This window comes from Corapipo altera, unplaced genomic scaffold (genome assembly GCF_003945725.1).
Source record: "Corapipo altera isolate COAL_440 unplaced genomic scaffold, ASM394572v1 174, whole genome shotgun sequence".
Classification (NCBI taxonomy): domain Eukaryota; kingdom Metazoa; phylum Chordata; class Aves; order Passeriformes; family Pipridae; genus Corapipo; species Corapipo altera.
Window position 1 is genome coordinate 663001 of NW_020885022.1, and position 17028 is coordinate 680028.

The window sequence follows — 17028 nt, forward strand, 5'->3', positions numbered from 1 at the left end:
AGGTGCAGCCCTAATCCCCCCCTGACAGCCCAGGGCCCCCCCCCTGCTCCCATCAAATGGGTTTAGTGCAGCTGAGTGAACTGTCCTCAGATCTTCCTCGCAGAGGCAGAGCAGAAGGGAAGAGGCATGTGGTTCCCAGCAGATAAGTCATGTCCCCCTCTGTTCACTGCTCCCAATTCTGTTAAAACTTGCTCAGCGCTGAGGATCTGCTCTGACTGGATGTCACCTCAGGGAATAAAGTCATTTATCTAGATTACTTTTTCCTCTTCTTCCTTGGCTTTTAATTCCATACCTACAGGCAAGTCAGTAAGTCATTGCTCACATGTATTAACTGTGTTTGAGGGGTGCTGGCCTTGGGGGGCTGCTGGGCTCTGCCCCATCCCCTCAGCCCTGACAATGGAGCCCTTCTTCTGCCACAGGACGTGTTCTGGTGCTGGTTTGACCTTCAGTGCCGGTTGTTTTCAAAGCTGAAGGAGAAGTTTCTGTAAATCATGGGCAGTTCTGAACTGGGAGGTGGGTGGGAATGCTGACCCCAGCCCTGTTCCCAGCCTGGCCCCGTGGCTGCACTCTCTGCCTGCTCTGCTCTGCTGGGGTGGCCTCTGCTCGAGTCCTGAGGGCACTTTGGGTGCCACAGTATCAGAATGATATAAAGGTATTAGAGAGTGTCCAAAAGAGGGACACAGGATGGTGAAAGGTCTGGAGGGGCCATGCAAGGAGTGTCTGAGGTCACTTGGCTCATTGAGGTGGAGAAGAGCAGACTGAGGTCAGACCTCACTGGGGTCTGCAGCTCCTCCCAAGGGGTCTGGAGGGGCAGCTCTGAACTCTGCTCTCTGTGAGCGGGGACAGGACCCAGGGAACGGCTGGAGCTGTGCCAGGGCAGGGTCAGGTTGGATCTCAGGAAAAGGTTCTTCCCCCAGAGGGTGGTTGGCACTGACCAGGCTCCCCAGGGCAGTGGGCACGGCCCCAAGGCTGCCAGAGCTCCAGGAGGGTTTGGACAATGCTCTGAGGGACAGGGTGGGATTGTTGGGGTGTCTGTGCAGGGCCAGGGGTTGGACTGGATGGTCCTTGGGGGTCCCTCCCAGCTCAGGATACTCACTGATTCTGTGACCTGTGTTGTCCATAGTGCTGCCCTGGGCTGTGCAGCTGAACTGATCTGGTGCATTGATTTTTTAACCAGACCAGTGTTTTGTGAGTGAGTCCATGACCAGCCAGGCTGGAGAAGACAGACAGAGCTGTGGGTCTGCCCTTTGTGATGCACTGACAATTGTCCCATGAATTGCTGCCCCTGCCCACAGAGCCACTGATGGTCCCCTTTGCTGTGGAGGGTTGGCAGGAAGGTGGTTTGTGCTGTTACACCCAGTGCAGGTGGTTGTGTAATAGCAGAGGCAACAGCATATGGGAGCTAAATATGAACCAGTTCTGCTCCAAAAGGTCTGAGGTGTTTCCATGACTCCATCTGCTGAACTGCTCTAAATACAGGAGAGCAGGGCAGGCTCTCCCTGCACACACAGCACTGGGCTGAGTGCACTGGAACCCACAGGGAGCTCTGATCTGCCTGGGTGTTACAGGAAAGCACAATTGCACCAGTCCAGGACTGGTTCCTTCTTTCACTGAGCTGGAGCACAGCTTTTTAGAAAGAAATTTGAATCTGAAATCTCTTAAAAATTCCAACTGATGGATGAAATTTCTCAGAATTCAGCTGATTAGATGCCATGGTGAATGAATTCTTTTTAAAAAATGTGCATATGATGTCTTTCTCTGAATTTGACGGTGGGTTTTGTTCTGTTAGAGCAGTGAACCCACCCTGTGCTCTCTGTAGGGATTCCTAAGCTGGTCAATGACTTCCAGACTGTTTCAGACTAAAATCACACTGAACCAGGCCCTCAGTATCAAAATCCTTTCTTGGTGTGCCTGCTCTGCTCTGGTGCCTTGGGTGGGACGTTTATGAACTGTGTAACCCCACACTTTCTGGCAGCTTCATTCCCCTCAGACTCTGTTTACTGCTGTTCCTGCCCTTCTTTAATGTCCAGCTGCTCGTGTTTAGTGTCCCATGTTTGGCCATCCTGTGTACACTGAGTGTCCTGATGATGTTATTTTTCAAATGGAGACCTTTGATCCATGGATACACACAGGATTTCCCGTGAATACAGAGGAGTTTAGTTTGGAGTGGCCCTGGCTGCAGCACAGGGCCCCTCACAGGCTCTGGGTGCCTTCCCCCTGCCCTGGGTGCTGATGGACCCCTGCTCTTTCCAGATCTGGTTCCTCCTGTGTCCCTTCCCTGCCTGGCGTTGCTCTTGGACCTTGCTGGCAGCACTCCCAAACCCAAGGGCTCTCTCATTCTTGGAGCAGGAACCTGGATGAGCCAGGCAGTGTTCCAGAAAGCCCCTTTTGGCACCTCCAGGGTTTCCTGATTTGTTAACTTCTGTTTAGCATAAACAAAACTTAATCAGCATAAATAAAACTTAATCTAAGCTGTTTGTGTTTTATGTATCTTAACTGGGATGGGAACTTGTTTTGAAAGATCATCCTGTAATGTTGCCTAATTTACTTTAAAGCAAATGCTCTACCTGGACATGCTGAAAGTTTGGGGTTTATGGCAGGTTTTCAGGAGCACTGCACTCCCAGCAGGAATGTCACAGCTTAGTGCAGGATCTCCTTCCCTGGACTGAAGGTTAACAAAGTCCCTTCAGTTCCTTTGTTTCCTGAGGGCTCCTGGGCATGTCCTGGGGGTGCTGCATTGCCCAGGAAGGAGCATCCATGTCCTTTCACCTGTGTGAGCTCTGTCACAGGGTCAGTCCCTGTGGTGGTCCAGAAAATGTCCCACCCACTTTGGCAGCAGCATTTCCCCTTTCACAGGGCACCAGAGGGTCTGTCCAAGCATCTGGAATCTGCTTCCTCTGCACTCCACTGACTCCTTCCCAGGCAGATCAGCCTCTGGGGTTTGTGCCTGCATTGTTAATAAGCAGTTTGGTCCAGTTGGGGTCTTTGTGACCTTTCAGCTGCCTGCTTTAGTCTTTTGGACAAGGTGCTGTGTCTGCAGGAAAGTGCTGTTCCTCCCCAGGAGTCGGTGCAGGTCATGGACACAGTGTCTTGCCATGGCCACTTCAGCATCTTCAATGTGGGAAGCAGAACTCTGGCCTTGGCAAGTTTGAATTTCAGCTGGTGGCTTTAGTACAGTTTTTCTAAGGATGAAAAGAAGATATTTGTTTTTACAGAGCTGTGTTGGGTCATGTTGGGTTTTTAACAGAACATGCTGAGTCTTGTAGGGGGGATTGAACCTGTGAATGCCCCCAGAGGAAGGGGACATCCAGGTAACCAGTGTTCAGGGTGCCTCCAGCCTTTCTGATGGAATCACAGAATCCTTGAGGTTGGAAAAGCCCTCTGAGATCCTCGAGTCCAACTGTTCCCCCAGCACTGCCAAGGCCACCACTGAGCCATGTCCCCAAGTGCCACATCCACACCTAGAAATGGGAGAACTGGTGTAGTGACAGATGAGCTTTCCCTTGTAGCCTGATGTCAACTGGGAGAGATTGTGGAGAAGATTTAGGCCAGAGGGACACTGCAGACACCCTCTGTGGTCACCAGCTCTGTGGTGCCACAGTCCCCTCAGTCCCTGGGAATTCCACATTCCAAGCACTGTGTCAGGTGGGGGGTGGCCTTTCATCTCTGCCAGGACCTGACCATCACCAGCCTTCCTTTGCATGTTAAACCCACCTGAATAACTCAGAGAGCCTCAGCAAGTTCCTTTAAATCTTCTTGTTTCAGTGAATTTATTTTTCTGATCTAAAAGTAGCTCAGCAGTTGGCAGTGAGGTCCTGGCCTTGCTGACACATCTCACAGCACTGGGAAGTTTTACATTTTCAGGCTTTTCTTAGCACAAAGCAGAAATTCTCCCTGGCTCTGTCCCCTGCCTGCATCGCTGGGGAAGCTGATGTTGGGTTAGGATTTATTTTCTCCTGAGCTGGGTTAGCATTTGTTTTCTCCCCTCCATTGCAGCAGTCAGGGGTTTAAATGGATGGCTTCTTCACACCTGGAATCAGAAGAAATTTTCCTCTGGGGATGGCAAACCTGGTGGGGGAGTTGTGAAGCCTGTGCTTGGCCTCTCTGGTGGGAGGTCAGGGCACAGGTGACACTTTGCTTCCCTCCTCCAGGGAGAAGTCCCAGTTTTATTTTTTAGTAGAGACTTGCCTGTTTATTGCCAAGTGGGTGACAGAGCTGGGGATCTCACAACCAGTCAGCTTCCCAGACCCATGTACTGGATGTTTCCAGAATGAATCTCCTGTATTGTCCCCGTGTGTTAAAGATCCAGGATGTCAGTGCAGATTGCAGATGGGACACAGGTTGGAGTTTCTGGGACACAGGAACTGTTACAATACAACACAAAGATTCTGAGAACCAACAGTCTCTGGTGTCCAAATGTTTATAGTCCTCACTCAGTGTATATTTTGGTGCAAATCTAGAGAAGACTTCCCTAGAGTCCTTCCATGAGAGGACCAACAATCCCGTGCCCCAGCACTGATGGGACCTGTTTGTTTGGTGTTTAGATGGATCCTGAGTATCGAGTGAAAAAGTTCTTGGCTCTGCTGAGAGAAGAAGGAACGTAAGTACTTTTAGTTTAAAGCATTGTTTAAAATTCCCTTTTCTGCTCAGAAATGAGCATCTCTGAGGGGAACCTGCAGTGCTGGGGTATCTGCTCTCATTGTTGGCCCCTCTGTCTTTTCAGAGCTGTGTCAGATCCGTTCTTACAGCACTTTGGGAGGGGGGAGGTGTGAAGGAGCTGAGAACTTGCATGTCTGAATTCTCTGCCTGTCTTAATTCACCCTTGATTTAAAGTTTCCATGAGATACTGGGCCACAATTAACTGAAGTAAATCAGAAGAGGTTCTCCTCGAGTTAAAATCCAGCTGTTTGTCTGAAATCTGGAACTTTGATTTCTTGTGTCTCCTGTCTGAGAGAAGGATGTCCTACTCTTTCCCTGTAGGTGCCACAGGGAGTAGTTGAGCCCAGTGGGACAGTGGCATCTCCTAGAGAATGACTTTCTAATACATGTAGGGCAGTGCCTGTGCTGGGGCAGCTCACACCACTATCTATCCTGGCTACATGTGAGTGGGTTCCAGTGTGTGCTTGATGCTTTATACATGTGCATGATGCTTTCCTGATGGATTTGGCTTCTTTTGCAAGAGTTCCTACCCTAGACTGAAGGTGGACCAAGTGCAAGATCAACAGCTGGAAAAGCGACCAACCTGGAGAAAATACACTGGGATCTTTACTCTTCTGTGCTCAACACACTGGACAAAGTGAAATGCTCCCCATTTCCCAGAGCCCCATGTGGAGTCTGCATGTTTAGTGCAATACAGTATCTTTATTCTTTGTCTTTAATATTCTGATGTCATGTGGAAGTGTCTCCTAGAACACTGTGCTTCTGTCTCTGTGCAGCCAGGCTGCATCCTTTGATTTGAGCATGGGGGAATGTCCTGGGAGTTTGAAGCCAATGCTCACTTGTGTCCAGCATTCCTGCAGTGCAAAGAGATCCTGACTCCTAATAAACCTGCCAGTCTGGTGAAGGGACACTGCAGCACTGCTCTGTCATATCCTGGTCAGGTGGAGGCTTTCTTGTGGTGTCATCCCATCCCTCACTGAACTCTGAGCCAGACCCACACCCCACAGGCAGTGCCCACAGCAGTCCAGCTCCAGGACTGCCTGGATGTTGCACCTGCTTTATTTATATCCAGGTATTTTGGGGCCCCATGAGACACTGCCAGCGGCACTGGGGACGGGAAGAGGGCAGGGAGATGTTGATCAGAGTAGAGGAAATTTCCAAATCCAGTATTTAAGGCATCAAAAGCTTGTTGTTAATTCAACAACAGTTTTAGAGACGCTGGTTCCAGCCTCCAGCTCTTCCTGAGCTCATGTAGGTGGCAGCTTTGGTGTCCTCCAGCCTCACATCCCATTTCCATGCCATGCTACCAAAGGTTGAAATTCCTCCTTGGACACAGAGAGGAAGCCAAGCTCTGCAGGTGCACGAGATGTGCATTGCCATGTTTTTGCACTGAAATAAAGGAATGTATCAAACTTTGCTCCATGGTCCTTCCCAATGGCCACGTGGCCTCACTGGGGTGCTGCCAGTGGCTGCGTGAGGCTCCCCTGGTTCTGGGGCTCTGCTCCTTCAGTAATGTTCATGGCACATACCTCAGTGTGGTGGGGCATGAAATCAAAGCCATTTATCAGATATGAGTCAGTGTAGCTTCCTAAACTTGCCCAGAGCCCCTGCAAGGGCTTGCAGTGGTACCAGAGTGGTGTCCAGGGAAGGAGATGCTCCACATCCTTCCAGACCCAAGGTGCAGGTACTGTTGTCCTCAGTGTGTGCTCACAGCAGTGGGGGTGTTCCAGCCACCCCCCTCTGTTCTCTGGCAGTGCTGATGTGTTGTGATGCCCTTGTGAGTCCCAGTGCTGGCTGTTCCCTCTCATTTTGTGTATGACCTTGTGGATTTATTTGTTCCTCCCTCCCCTCTGCCAGTCTGGGTGACAGCAGCACACAGTAACTTATATTTCAGAGTAAACGCTGTAAACCTTACCATGTCTTTGTCCAGAACTATATTGATGAATAAATATCTGGTTTAATTGCACATTCAGTGGATTCAATAAAAAGCACAACTCCTTGTGATGCCCTGGCTGCTGTCTGTGTCTGCTGCTGGTTGAGCTGAGGCGTGTGAGGAGCAGAGCTGTTCCCAGGTGCTGCTGGCCAGGGGGTGCTTAGGGGGTGCCTACAAGTGGATGGATTGAATTTACCCCTGTCCTGGACAGAGTGACCCCCCGTGGTCTCCAAGGAATTGGCTGAGAGGTCTCTGGTCCAGCCCATTCTGGAGCTTTCTGGGCCCTGCAAAGCTGAGGAGCCCCATGGATGTCCCTGTGTCTGTGTGTGTGTGAGGTGGCTGTGTCACACTTGGAGAAGTTTCTGTTGGAAAACCATGGTGACCTGCTGGGTGTGACATCCCACCTAGTCCAGCCTATTCCAGGATCTCCATCCGAGCTGTTTCCTGCAGGTGGCACAAGGGAAGGGCTCCTGGAGCACCTCCGCACCACTGGCGTGTTCTCTGGGGCTCTGCCTGGCACAGGCCTTAAACATGTAAGATATAAACAATATTGCTTTCAACAGTAAGGGCCAAGTTCTTCATCCCATTCCTTACCCTGTTTCATCTTGAACCTTCCAGAAATGTCTCTGAAATGGAGTTGTTTAACCAGGGACAGATTATTTCCAGGTGCTGGGATGGGTTTGGGAGGATGCTGTGTGGTGGAGGTGGGCAGACACAGAGAGCTCCAACCCCAGAGCTGTGAGGCCCAGAACCCTCCCTGGGTCAGGGTTTTTGGTTCTCTGGTGTGTCAGGATGTTTGTTGGGGGGTGACTGGTGGCATTGCTGGTGCCGTGGGGCAGAGACACCGGTGTGGGCACTGTCCATGCACATGGCCCAGGCAGCTGGGATGGCTTTGTGTGCAAACTGGGGAGCAGGGTAAGAACACAGGGATTTTATGTTTGCTTTTACCACACCTCAGACAGGTGTGTTTGAGGCCAGTGCTGTGGAAAACCATGTGCACTTAAAAACATGGTTAGCACGGGGGTGACTCTGCAGAAACACCCACAAATTATTCCTGGACAGGAGAGGAGATGTTTTTATGTGAGGAAATTTGGATCTTGGTCTGTCCAAACCACTGGAAGATGATTCAGTGACAGCCTAGGGGCACATGGGGGAGTGTATGAAGTCTAAAACCTGTTTTAATCCATTAAGACTAATTTAATCTTCTGTCTCTTTACAACTCCCTGACAGGAGGGGGGAGCCGGGGGGATTCGGGCTCTGCTCCCAAGGAACAAGGGACAGGATGAGAGGAAATGGCCTCAAGCTGTGCCAGGGGAGGGTCAGGCTGGATATTGGGAAAATCCCTTCATGGAAAGGGCTGTCCAGCCCTGGCACAGCTGCCCAGGACAGGGGTGAAGTCCCTGTCCCTGGAGGGATTGAAAAGCCCTGTGGATGTGGCACTTGGGGACACGGGTCAGTGGTGGCCTTGGCAGTGCTGGGGGAACAGTTGGACTTGATCTTAAAGGTCTTTTCCAACCCTAATGTTTCCATGATTTTGTGCTGTGTTGTGCACACAGCTCATGACACTTCTAAACCCAAAGCTCAGCATTCAGCTATAAAATCTCCTTTGTTGGCTACATTTTGCCATGGTCTTGCATTCATATCCCTGTCCATGGTGGGGTGTAAGAACTAGATGGTCTTTAAGGTCCCTTCCAACCCAAACCACTGCCCATAAGCAGCTGGATAACGACCCACCACTTCAGCAGGACCTGAAGGACCCAAACCACACAAGCTGGCAAGTGCATATTTTTGATTTTTTATACCTTCTCTTTAATGGTGTACCACAAAAAAAATGCAAGTTGAAATATATTTTTCTCCAAATATATATATTTATATAATATATAATCTTAGTTAACTCAAGTATATACATTGTATAATAAATAATGCTTATAAAAAGAGAAATTTTCTGAATATAAAATAAAAAAAAAACGACCTCTACAACTTTATACAAAACTTTGGATACAGCAGATTGATGGAAAAAGATCTTCCATTCAGTGCTAGAATACCTGGCTACAGTAAAATAATTACAAGGCAATAAATGTTCTATTTAATATTAAATACCTTTTCTTGATTAAAAAACAAACAAAAGGGGGATTTTGTTTAAAGTCAGGTACTGGGAGTCTTTCCAGACATGGAATTTAATATATACTTTAAATAGATGCATATCAGAGGACGGCTTGGCTCTGAGTGGGGAGGGCTTTTGAGCTCTCTGTGATTTTATTTTTTGGAAGTGGAGGCTCCTCTGGCCATGTGAGTCCAGGAGCTCCTCTCACTCTGCCCAGGAAGGACCTGGAATTTTGCTCTGGTTGTCCCCACACAGGTGTGAGGGCTGGGTCCTCTCTGTGCCCCCTGGGAGGGTCCCTCACCCCTTTATTGCTCTTTGTGCTGCTCCTTCCCTTGGAGAAAGGAGGGAGTGGAGCAGCAGCCACAGCTGGGATGGGCTGGCCACGATTCCCTGTGGAATCACTGCTGTGTCAGCAGTGCCTTCGAACAGGGCTGTTGGTCCTGGAGCTCCCCAGGACAGAGGGAGTCTTGTTTTTTGGATTTGCAGGGTCAGTTACCCCCTGAAAAGGTGAGCCCAGAGTGAGGAGTGTGCTCAGAGAGGGGAGGGGGCCTGGGGAGCAGTGGTGGGACAAACCTTGGTTCTCCTGCACTGAGGTGGGGCCCAAATCCCTGCTGATGGTTTGGAGCCTCTGTGCTTGGTGGGGCCTTCATGGACAACTGACAGCTCAGCAGATCCTGTGGGAAGGGGAGGGTCTGCCGGGGGTTGTGCTGTGGGATACAGCTCTCCCTTCCCTGTCTCCCTCACCTCTCTCTTGCTGGGTGCAGTGGTTGGACCACACGTGTCTGATGGGGAGGCCTGGGACAGACATTCCCTCTCTCCGTGGCCTCTGTCTCCCCAGAGTCACTGATGTCCAGAGCTGGAGCAGCAGCTCACCTGGCAGGTCACCTGTCCCCAGGGGCATCCCTGAGCTCCCTCTGGGATATAAAGTCATGTCAGGGAATACTTAGTCAATAGATGTGGATCTGGTGGATCCCAGATCCTTGAGATCCACCTGGGCACTGGGATGGGCTGTGTCCCCTGTGAGAGGTGCCAGCAGTGCCCTGTGCCCTCCCCTTGTCCTGGGCCACGTGCTGGAGGATCAGCTCTGGGCTCTGCCTTCCTGCCATCCTCCCCAGGGGACTGTAGGAGATGTGGGGCTGTGGGGAGCAGGGAGATCAGAGGGGAGAGGGAAGGAGAGACCACCCGTGGGCTCTGTGTGCTCAGACAGGTTTGGTTCTCCAGCATTGTCTCCTTGGAGCAGGCAGGAGGGAGCTGGGCTGGTGTGAGGATTTGCCTCCTTCCCTCTTCCCCACCACATCTGCCAAGCCCAGAACAGCAGTGGGGGAGCTGTGTCTGCTCAGCTCTCACTGTGTAAAACCCATTTCCACCTGACCCCTGTACTGGTGTCTGCACAGGCAGGACCTCTGGCCTAGGACAGAGCTCAGGGTGTGCTGTGGCAGCTCTGCCTGCCATGGCCAGGCCTGGCTTGGGCTCCCCCGTCCCTGCCTGTCCCCTGGGAACAGCAGTCACAGATCCACCGAGCTGCAGCACCAGGCCAGCCCTGACCCGGGTGAGGGGCTGGGGCCACCAGCAGTTCTGTGCCGTCCTCTGCAGTGTGAGGCCACGGGGGCTGCACCCCTGGGCCCTGCCCTGGGGCACCTCCACGAGTGGACACCTCCCTGGGCCTACTTGCAGGTGTGGACATCGTAGACGCGGGTGCACTCCTGGCAGCTCACGTAGCAGCACCAGTGGAAGATGCAGTGACACTTCTCCTTGCGCTTCTCAGTCCGGGTGTTGTGGCCGCGGCCGCAGCACAGCAGGTCACAGCCGTCGATGCCGTGGGAGGTGACATTGCAGGTCCTGTCCCTGGTCCCAAAGGAGCCCGTCTCGGGGTTGGGCTCGCAGAAGTTGGGCGAGTTCTCATAGTAGACCAGGTCCCGCTCCGTGGGCGGCTTGAAAAGCGCGTACTTGGCCCTGAGAGTTTCCACCCAGCCCCGGGATTCCCGGTGCTTTTCCACCACCATCTCCGAGGCGCTGTCGTATTTATCCTTCAGGAAGTCCCCGATGGCCCGGAAATCGGGCTGGGCCCACCAGCAGGTCTTCACCTCACAGCTCCCCGACAGCCCGTGGCACTTGCACTTCAGGTGCATGTGGTCCAGGATGGTCTGTGGGGGGAGAGAATGAGGATCAGCAGCTGGGTTTGCTTTCCATCCCCTGCCTTTGCCACCTGGGTTTAAATGGCTGCTCTGAGCTTGGTCTGGGAAGTGTGGGCCGATTGGGAATGAGTTGTGGTGGCCAGAAACATCTCCAGACAGGTGTCACACTAGAAAAGCATGAGGTGGGCAGCTGCTCTAATCATCCACCCAATCTAATCTATTCTAGTCTAATCTAATCCCAAGGTCTGTTTTTTTCACTGGGGTCCCCCTGTCCTGTGTGTGTGCACAGTCAGAGCCCAGAGAAGTGGGGGTTGGATGGTGTCTCTGACCCTCGTGGATGGAAACTGATCCCTTTGTCCTCTCTTTGCTGATGACCCTTCCTTTATGGCCCACGTCTGACAGTTTGCACTAGAACATAATGAAATTCTGAATCTATGGACATAAATCTCTTTCCTGGAAACCTCCTCTGTGTGGAGCAAAATAATCACTGACTTCTGCTAAAATTACTGCAGTTTGGTGGGGTTTTTTGTACCAGAAGCCGTCAGCCTTCTACCCTTCCACCTCTGCCTGCTGTGGTGTGGAAAAGCCATGTCAGTGTTTGCTTCAAGCACTGTTGGAAAGGTCTGACTGAGTTTGCAAATGACCCAGAGCAGGCAGAGCTCAGGTACCTGCTGACAGCAGGAATGGAATGGAGTGGAATAGAAATAGAAATAATAGACTAGGCTAGACGAGACTAGAATATTTGAGTTAGAAGGAAGTGAGAACCATCATCTACTCCAGGGCATCACTGGGACAATGTTATAACAGGCAACATGTAGAAAGGAGGATCTTGGGAGGAAAATCCTCTTGATCTGCTGCTGACCTGGGGTCTCTCCTGGCTGAGTTGTGTTTGTACACATGGCCTTGGAAGATGTTCTGAGGTTGCCCAGAGAAGCTGTGGCTGCCCCATCCCTGGAAGTGTCCAAGGCCAGGTTGGATGGGGCTTGGAGCAACCTGGGCTGGTGGAAGGTGTCCCTGCCCACGGCAGGGGGTGGCACTGGATGGTCTTTAAGGTCCCTTCCAACCCAAACCATTCCATGATTCTTTGTGTGTGCTGCAAGCAAGGCATGTTTGGATGGAGTGTGAATCTGTTTGGAGAGAGTGGAAATGCTGGGCCCTGGGAAACAACCTTAGGAAGCCTCAGCCTGGGCATTACTGCAGTCCTGTGGCACCAGGAGGAGGCCCCCTGTGCCATCCCTGCAGACACGGACACCCCCCCTGCCCGGGCACTCACCGTCCTCCCGGCCTCGTTGTTGTGCCTGTTCATGGCCGAGCGCGCATCCGGGCGGTTCTCCCGCGCGTCCGCGAACTCCCGGGACACCAACACCCCGAAATCGGCGTCCTCGCTGCACCCCCCCCACTTCCAGCCGTCCCCGGGGGGCCCCTTGTGGTGGGAGTCGCAGCCGCAGATGGTGGAGGTGCCCTCGGCGCAGGAGCGGGTGACGGCGAAGGCCACGCCGGCCGAGGCGATGGCGTGCACGAAGGCCGACTCGCGGGTGGCTGCCAACACACAGGCCGGGGGTTAGCAGGCAGCCTTGTTCTTCCCAACCTCCCTCAGCGGCTTCTAAACCCCACTGGAAAGCCAAAAGTTAATTTATGGATATTTTAAGGAATGTTTTCTGGAGCGGGTGCTGCCAGAATGGCCCTTGCAGGAGGAGGAGGAGGGAGAGGAGTGGGATTCCAGCTTTGGTGGGATTCCAGCTTTGGGGTTCTCCCAGATAGAGCTGGTGCAGGATTTGATCTGGCACAGGGGCTGAGGGGTGAACTAAACATCAGTGGGAGCTTGAGGGGCCTCAGAAGAGAGTTCCTGGAACCCAGGGAGGGGCTCCATGCCAAGGGTTAGTCCAAGGGGAGGTGACAAAACTCATTGGCATTGAGAAAGGTTTTAGATCATTCAGGGCAGACTGTGGCAGCACAAAGCCCAAGAGCTGGTCATTCCTGTTAAACGTGTCACATAAACAACATGTGACTTGTCCTTTAGTGGAGATAAATAAATAATAAATAATAAAACCCAACTTCCAGATGCCCGTGAAGTTGCTCACCAGTTACTGAGCAACCCTGGAGGAAATCAGAGTCACAAAACATGCTGGGTTGGAAGGGACCCACAGGGATCATGGAGTCCAACTCCTGGCTCTGCACAGGTTTGATAACAGGACTTTCCTCTCAGGAAGCAGATGAAACTCAAGGCTCTTTGGAACCATTGCCAGGCTCCAGGGAACAGTTGCAGTGAATGAATTTTGGCCCAAAGGAGCAAAGCTGAAGAAAGCCCTGAAAGGTGCTGAAAGCTGAAGGAAGGGTGAAATACAGTGCCCAGGATTCCTGGGTGGATGGGGGCTGGGAATGGGAGTGTGGGGGATCCCTGTGCTGAGAGAGAGGAAATGTCCCAGCAGGACAGAAAGACCTGGGCAGGTGGTGGGGACAAAACAGAAAATCCACACAAAGATGAAGAGGGTACAGAGGGTTTGCTGAGCTGGAGCATCCCAGTCCATCCCCTCTTCCACCTGTGGCCATGGCAGGGTGACCTTCAAGCCATCCCCTTCCCTGGACATTCCATGGGGCCCTGACCTGGACTCGGGACAGCAGCAGTGACAGTGCCCCCGGGGATGTCCCCAGCAGTTTGTGTTACCTGGGAGGCATTTTCCTACTGTGAGTTCTGTGAATTTATTGTCCTGGGTTTGGGAGTCCTGACCTCTGTCCATAAGCGGACAAAACACAGTCAAACTGAAAGGGTATTTCCTGCATTTTCCTGCATTATCTTGGTGAGTTAACCCTCCAGGATGTTGTTGGAGAAGCTGTGACATGCTCTGAACTGAGCTGGTCTTTTCACTGGTGCTGTCTGATGGCTCTTCCCCTGGTTTGAAAGCAGGACGCTGGAGAACTTGGATTTTTAACCTGGATTGAAGCCCAGCCAAGCAACATCCCTTGTTCCTGTGCTCACATTGACTTTCACCTTCAAGCATCTTTAATGGCCCCTGAGTTTACTCCATGGTTCTTGTACGGAGCAAAACTGCCATTTTCCCATGCTCAAAGAGCCATTTTTGTTAAATCTTTTTGTAAAATGTTTTCCATGACAGTCCCCAGCCTGGCTGCCCATCTCTGGAGTGATTCCTCTTTCCAGGAATCCAACTCTCCCTCAGCTGAGGGCTGACTGGGGCTGGAGGAGAGCCCGTCCCACCACAGCTCAGGGCACTCAGAGGGGTCTCCTGTTTCAGGCACAGACTGGCAAGTCCCCCGCGGCTGTCCCTGCTCAGCACAGATGGTCCTTGGCCGTCTGCAGTTCCTGCAGTGGTGACCTGCCTGTTGTTTTGGTTGGGTATTTTTTAAATTTTCTATATTTTTTTCTAGAGCAGTGTTGTGCTCTTCCTACTCATTTTGAAATCAAGAGGAGTTTGCCTGCTGACCTCAGTGGCTGTACTAGCACTAGCGTTCCCAAGCACAGTCAATAACTCAGTCTCAACTTTCCCCCTTGAGCACCTTTTGGCTCAGAGTCTCCAGTTGTGCCACGCTCTGCACACCCACAGTTCCCTGGGGAGTGACCCTGGGGTGCTTCACCCCACACTGTAAGGATGGAGACTCCAGGTCTCAATCCAGAGCAGATGTTGGAGTTAATCCAACCTCTCTCCCCATGTGCAGGAGGCAGGGAGGAGCTGAAGGCCATTTTTCAGGGGCTGCTGTGCCTGGGCAGGGGGCAGGAGGGTTCCAGTGCCTCTGAGTGTGGTGTGACCAGATGATCAGGACAGTCAGTAGGTGTGGGATGAAGCCAGAAATTTCTGCTGGGAAAATGACCTTGGAGCCCGTCCCCTCCTTCCAGAGCAGGAGCCATGGACAGCCATGGACCATCCCCCCCTGCACCCCTCCCCTGCAGCAGGTCTCTCTCTCCAGCTTCAGTCTCTCTGTGGAGGTGGGTCTGGCTTCCAAAGACCAGGCACCCCAAGCTGGGCAGATTTCAGCCCGTGCAGGCACTGGAAGGAGATGGCTGTGGGTTGTTCCAGCTGTGGAAACCACAGCTCTGCTCTGCTGCAGCCAGATGGGGTCCCAAAACAGGGCTGCTCAGTCCTGTCTCTGCTGGTGGGACCCTTTCTTTGAGTTCAAACTCTTCCCTCCTTGCCCTTCCCACCTCCGCTGTGCCAGCGGGGATCCACCCACCAAGGTTTTCCTTGGGTATCTTTCACCAGCTGCTTATGCTGGGACCACTGGGAGCTGTGGGCCACCAGCTGAAGATCCCTGCACCACCTGGGGTGTCTCAGCCTGACAACGGCTCTTTGGGTGGCCTGTGACCCAAAGAACATCAGATTAGAGGAGCCAGGGAGCCCTTCTGGCCCCGGACCGGGACAGGGAGGGGACAGGGAGGGGACAGGAGCTGCTCTCCTGGCTGATGTGCCTTCGCGTTCCATCCAGAGGGTGTGGATGGGCACAAGTAGGGTCATGGGAAGGAGGGTCACCGCAGATTTTGTGCGTCTTTAAGTCCGGGAAGGGAGCAGGGGTGGTGGGATGGAGCTGAGCCGGGACAGGCACGGCCGCGGAGGTGCACGGCTCCCTCAGCACCCCCGGCTCCCTCAGCACCCCCGGCTCCCTCAGCACCCCCGGCTCCCTCAGCACCCCCGTGTCTCCCCGCGATGCCGGGCGGGCAGCGAGCTGCAAACACAAACCCCTCGCCTTGAAATCCTCGCCTGGATCTGGGCGAGGAGCCGGGAGAATTTCCCAGAGACGAAACGCGGGAGCAGCGTTCCCAGAACCAGGGGAGGGGCTGGCGAGGGAGGATTAGAGCCGCCTTGACAGTGCACCACCGCGCCTGTGTCCCGGCCGGGCCGTTACCTGCTGGGACACTCAATTTGCCATTGTTCCCGCCGTGTCACACTGTATTACCCGCATAATGCGGAATGTTTCCGCCGGCCAGCGTACCCACGGCACAGAGCACTGGCATTCCCCAGGAGCACCTCGTAGCAACGGGGCAATGTTCCCCTGTCCTGCCGTCACCCTCCAATCCCGCCGGCCCGGCTGGGAAATCCCTATTGATGGCGCTCCCCGGCCCCCCGCCCCCGGCTCAGAATGGCCCCAAGGGCGTGTGAATGCGGCAGCGATTTGAAACGACTGCGGCGCTCGGATGGTATCGCTCGCCCTGCCTCACAGTAGGGGAGGAAGCTTAGCTCTTTCTCATCGGTATAAGCTTATTTTTCTCTCTCCCTCTCTCTCCTTTCCCTCCCCCTCCCTTTAAGCTGCTGAGTTTATATCAAGACGGCCCCTGATCCCACACACCCCTGTTTAGATGCAAATGACTGCGAGTGTCGTGGCTGAGAAAAGCCACGGGTTATCTTGGTGCGGGTCCTGGGCCTTTTCACAGCTCGTGGCAGGGGCTTAGCCGAGCACACAAGGACCCCCGAAGGCAGCGGCCCCGCCGCCTCCCCCGCACTGCCCCGCTCCCGGAGGCTGCGGCCATGGGGAGCGTCTTCCTGGGGAGCCGGTGGCATCTTCCTGGAGAAGGAGAGCGAGGAGGCAGGGGCAGAGCGGCTGCCCTGCCCTCGGGACGTGGGGAAGTGTGTGAGCCTGCACAGGCTCCTGCCGCGCTCGCTCCCGCAGATCCCGCCCTGCCTGCGGCTCCCAGACCTCTTCTCCCCCCAGGACTCGGTCTCCAGATGCCTGTGGGGCCTTCCTGCCCCCAAACCGGCTCATTCTGGGCACCGGCTTTAACCAAAACCACGGGGTTTGTCACTCCCCCAGAGAATGGCCATTCCCCACCCTCTCAGAGCAGTGTCGCCTGGCTGCCGGCTCAGCCCGGGCTTTGGGCAGGACCCGGCTGGAGGAGCCACAGACTTTAGATAAGAACTGACCTTATTGCACAAAAAAAAAGAGAAGAGGGAGGGGGAAAGCAGGTTTTTCCTCCCTCCCTGTCCCAGACTGCACACCTGCAGTATAAATCATCCTGGGGAATTTGCTTGTAAAAACATGATCTTACCCCATGTTTGGGGGTTGGTTTGGGTTGTTTGGTTTTTTTGTTGTTTTTTTTTTTTCATAGCCCAGGTAAGAAAATAAGACATGCAAAAGAGAAAACTTAGAATCACAGAATGGTTTGGGTTGGAAGGGACCTTAAAGCCCATCCACTGCCACCCCCTGCCATGGGCAGGGACACCTTCCACTAGCCCAGGTTGCTCCAAGCCCCG

General features: G+C 53.3%; 2 protein-coding genes across 3 annotated transcripts in view; one reads left to right on the forward strand and one right to left on the reverse strand.

Annotated features, from left to right (window-relative positions):
• The window catches only part of NSF (N-ethylmaleimide sensitive factor, vesicle fusing ATPase), a 71453-nt gene extending 64790 nt beyond the window's left edge, over nucleotides 1–6663 (forward strand). Inside the window, exons 20-21 of one of the 2 annotated variants that reach the window (XM_027667883.1) lie at nucleotides 4545–4600; nucleotides 4981–6663. In XM_027667883.1, coding sequence (XP_027523684.1) covers nucleotides 4545–4600; nucleotides 4981–4996 — 72 coding nt within the window. In that variant the 3' untranslated portion in view covers nucleotides 4997–6663. The remainder of the gene's footprint in view (nucleotides 1–4544; nucleotides 4601–4980) is intronic. The other variant, XM_027667882.1, reaches the window with a different exon arrangement.
• Nucleotides 6664–10360: 3697 nt separating this feature from the next.
• WNT3 (Wnt family member 3) overlaps nucleotides 10361–17028 on the reverse strand; it is a 43651-nt gene continuing 36983 nt past the window's right edge. Inside the window, exons 4-5 of the mRNA XM_027667909.1 lie at nucleotides 12105–12370; nucleotides 10361–10840 (exon numbers count right to left, since the gene is read on the reverse strand). Of these exons, the coding sequence (XP_027523710.1) occupies nucleotides 10361–10840; nucleotides 12105–12370 (746 nt within the window). The remainder of the gene's footprint in view (nucleotides 10841–12104; nucleotides 12371–17028) is intronic.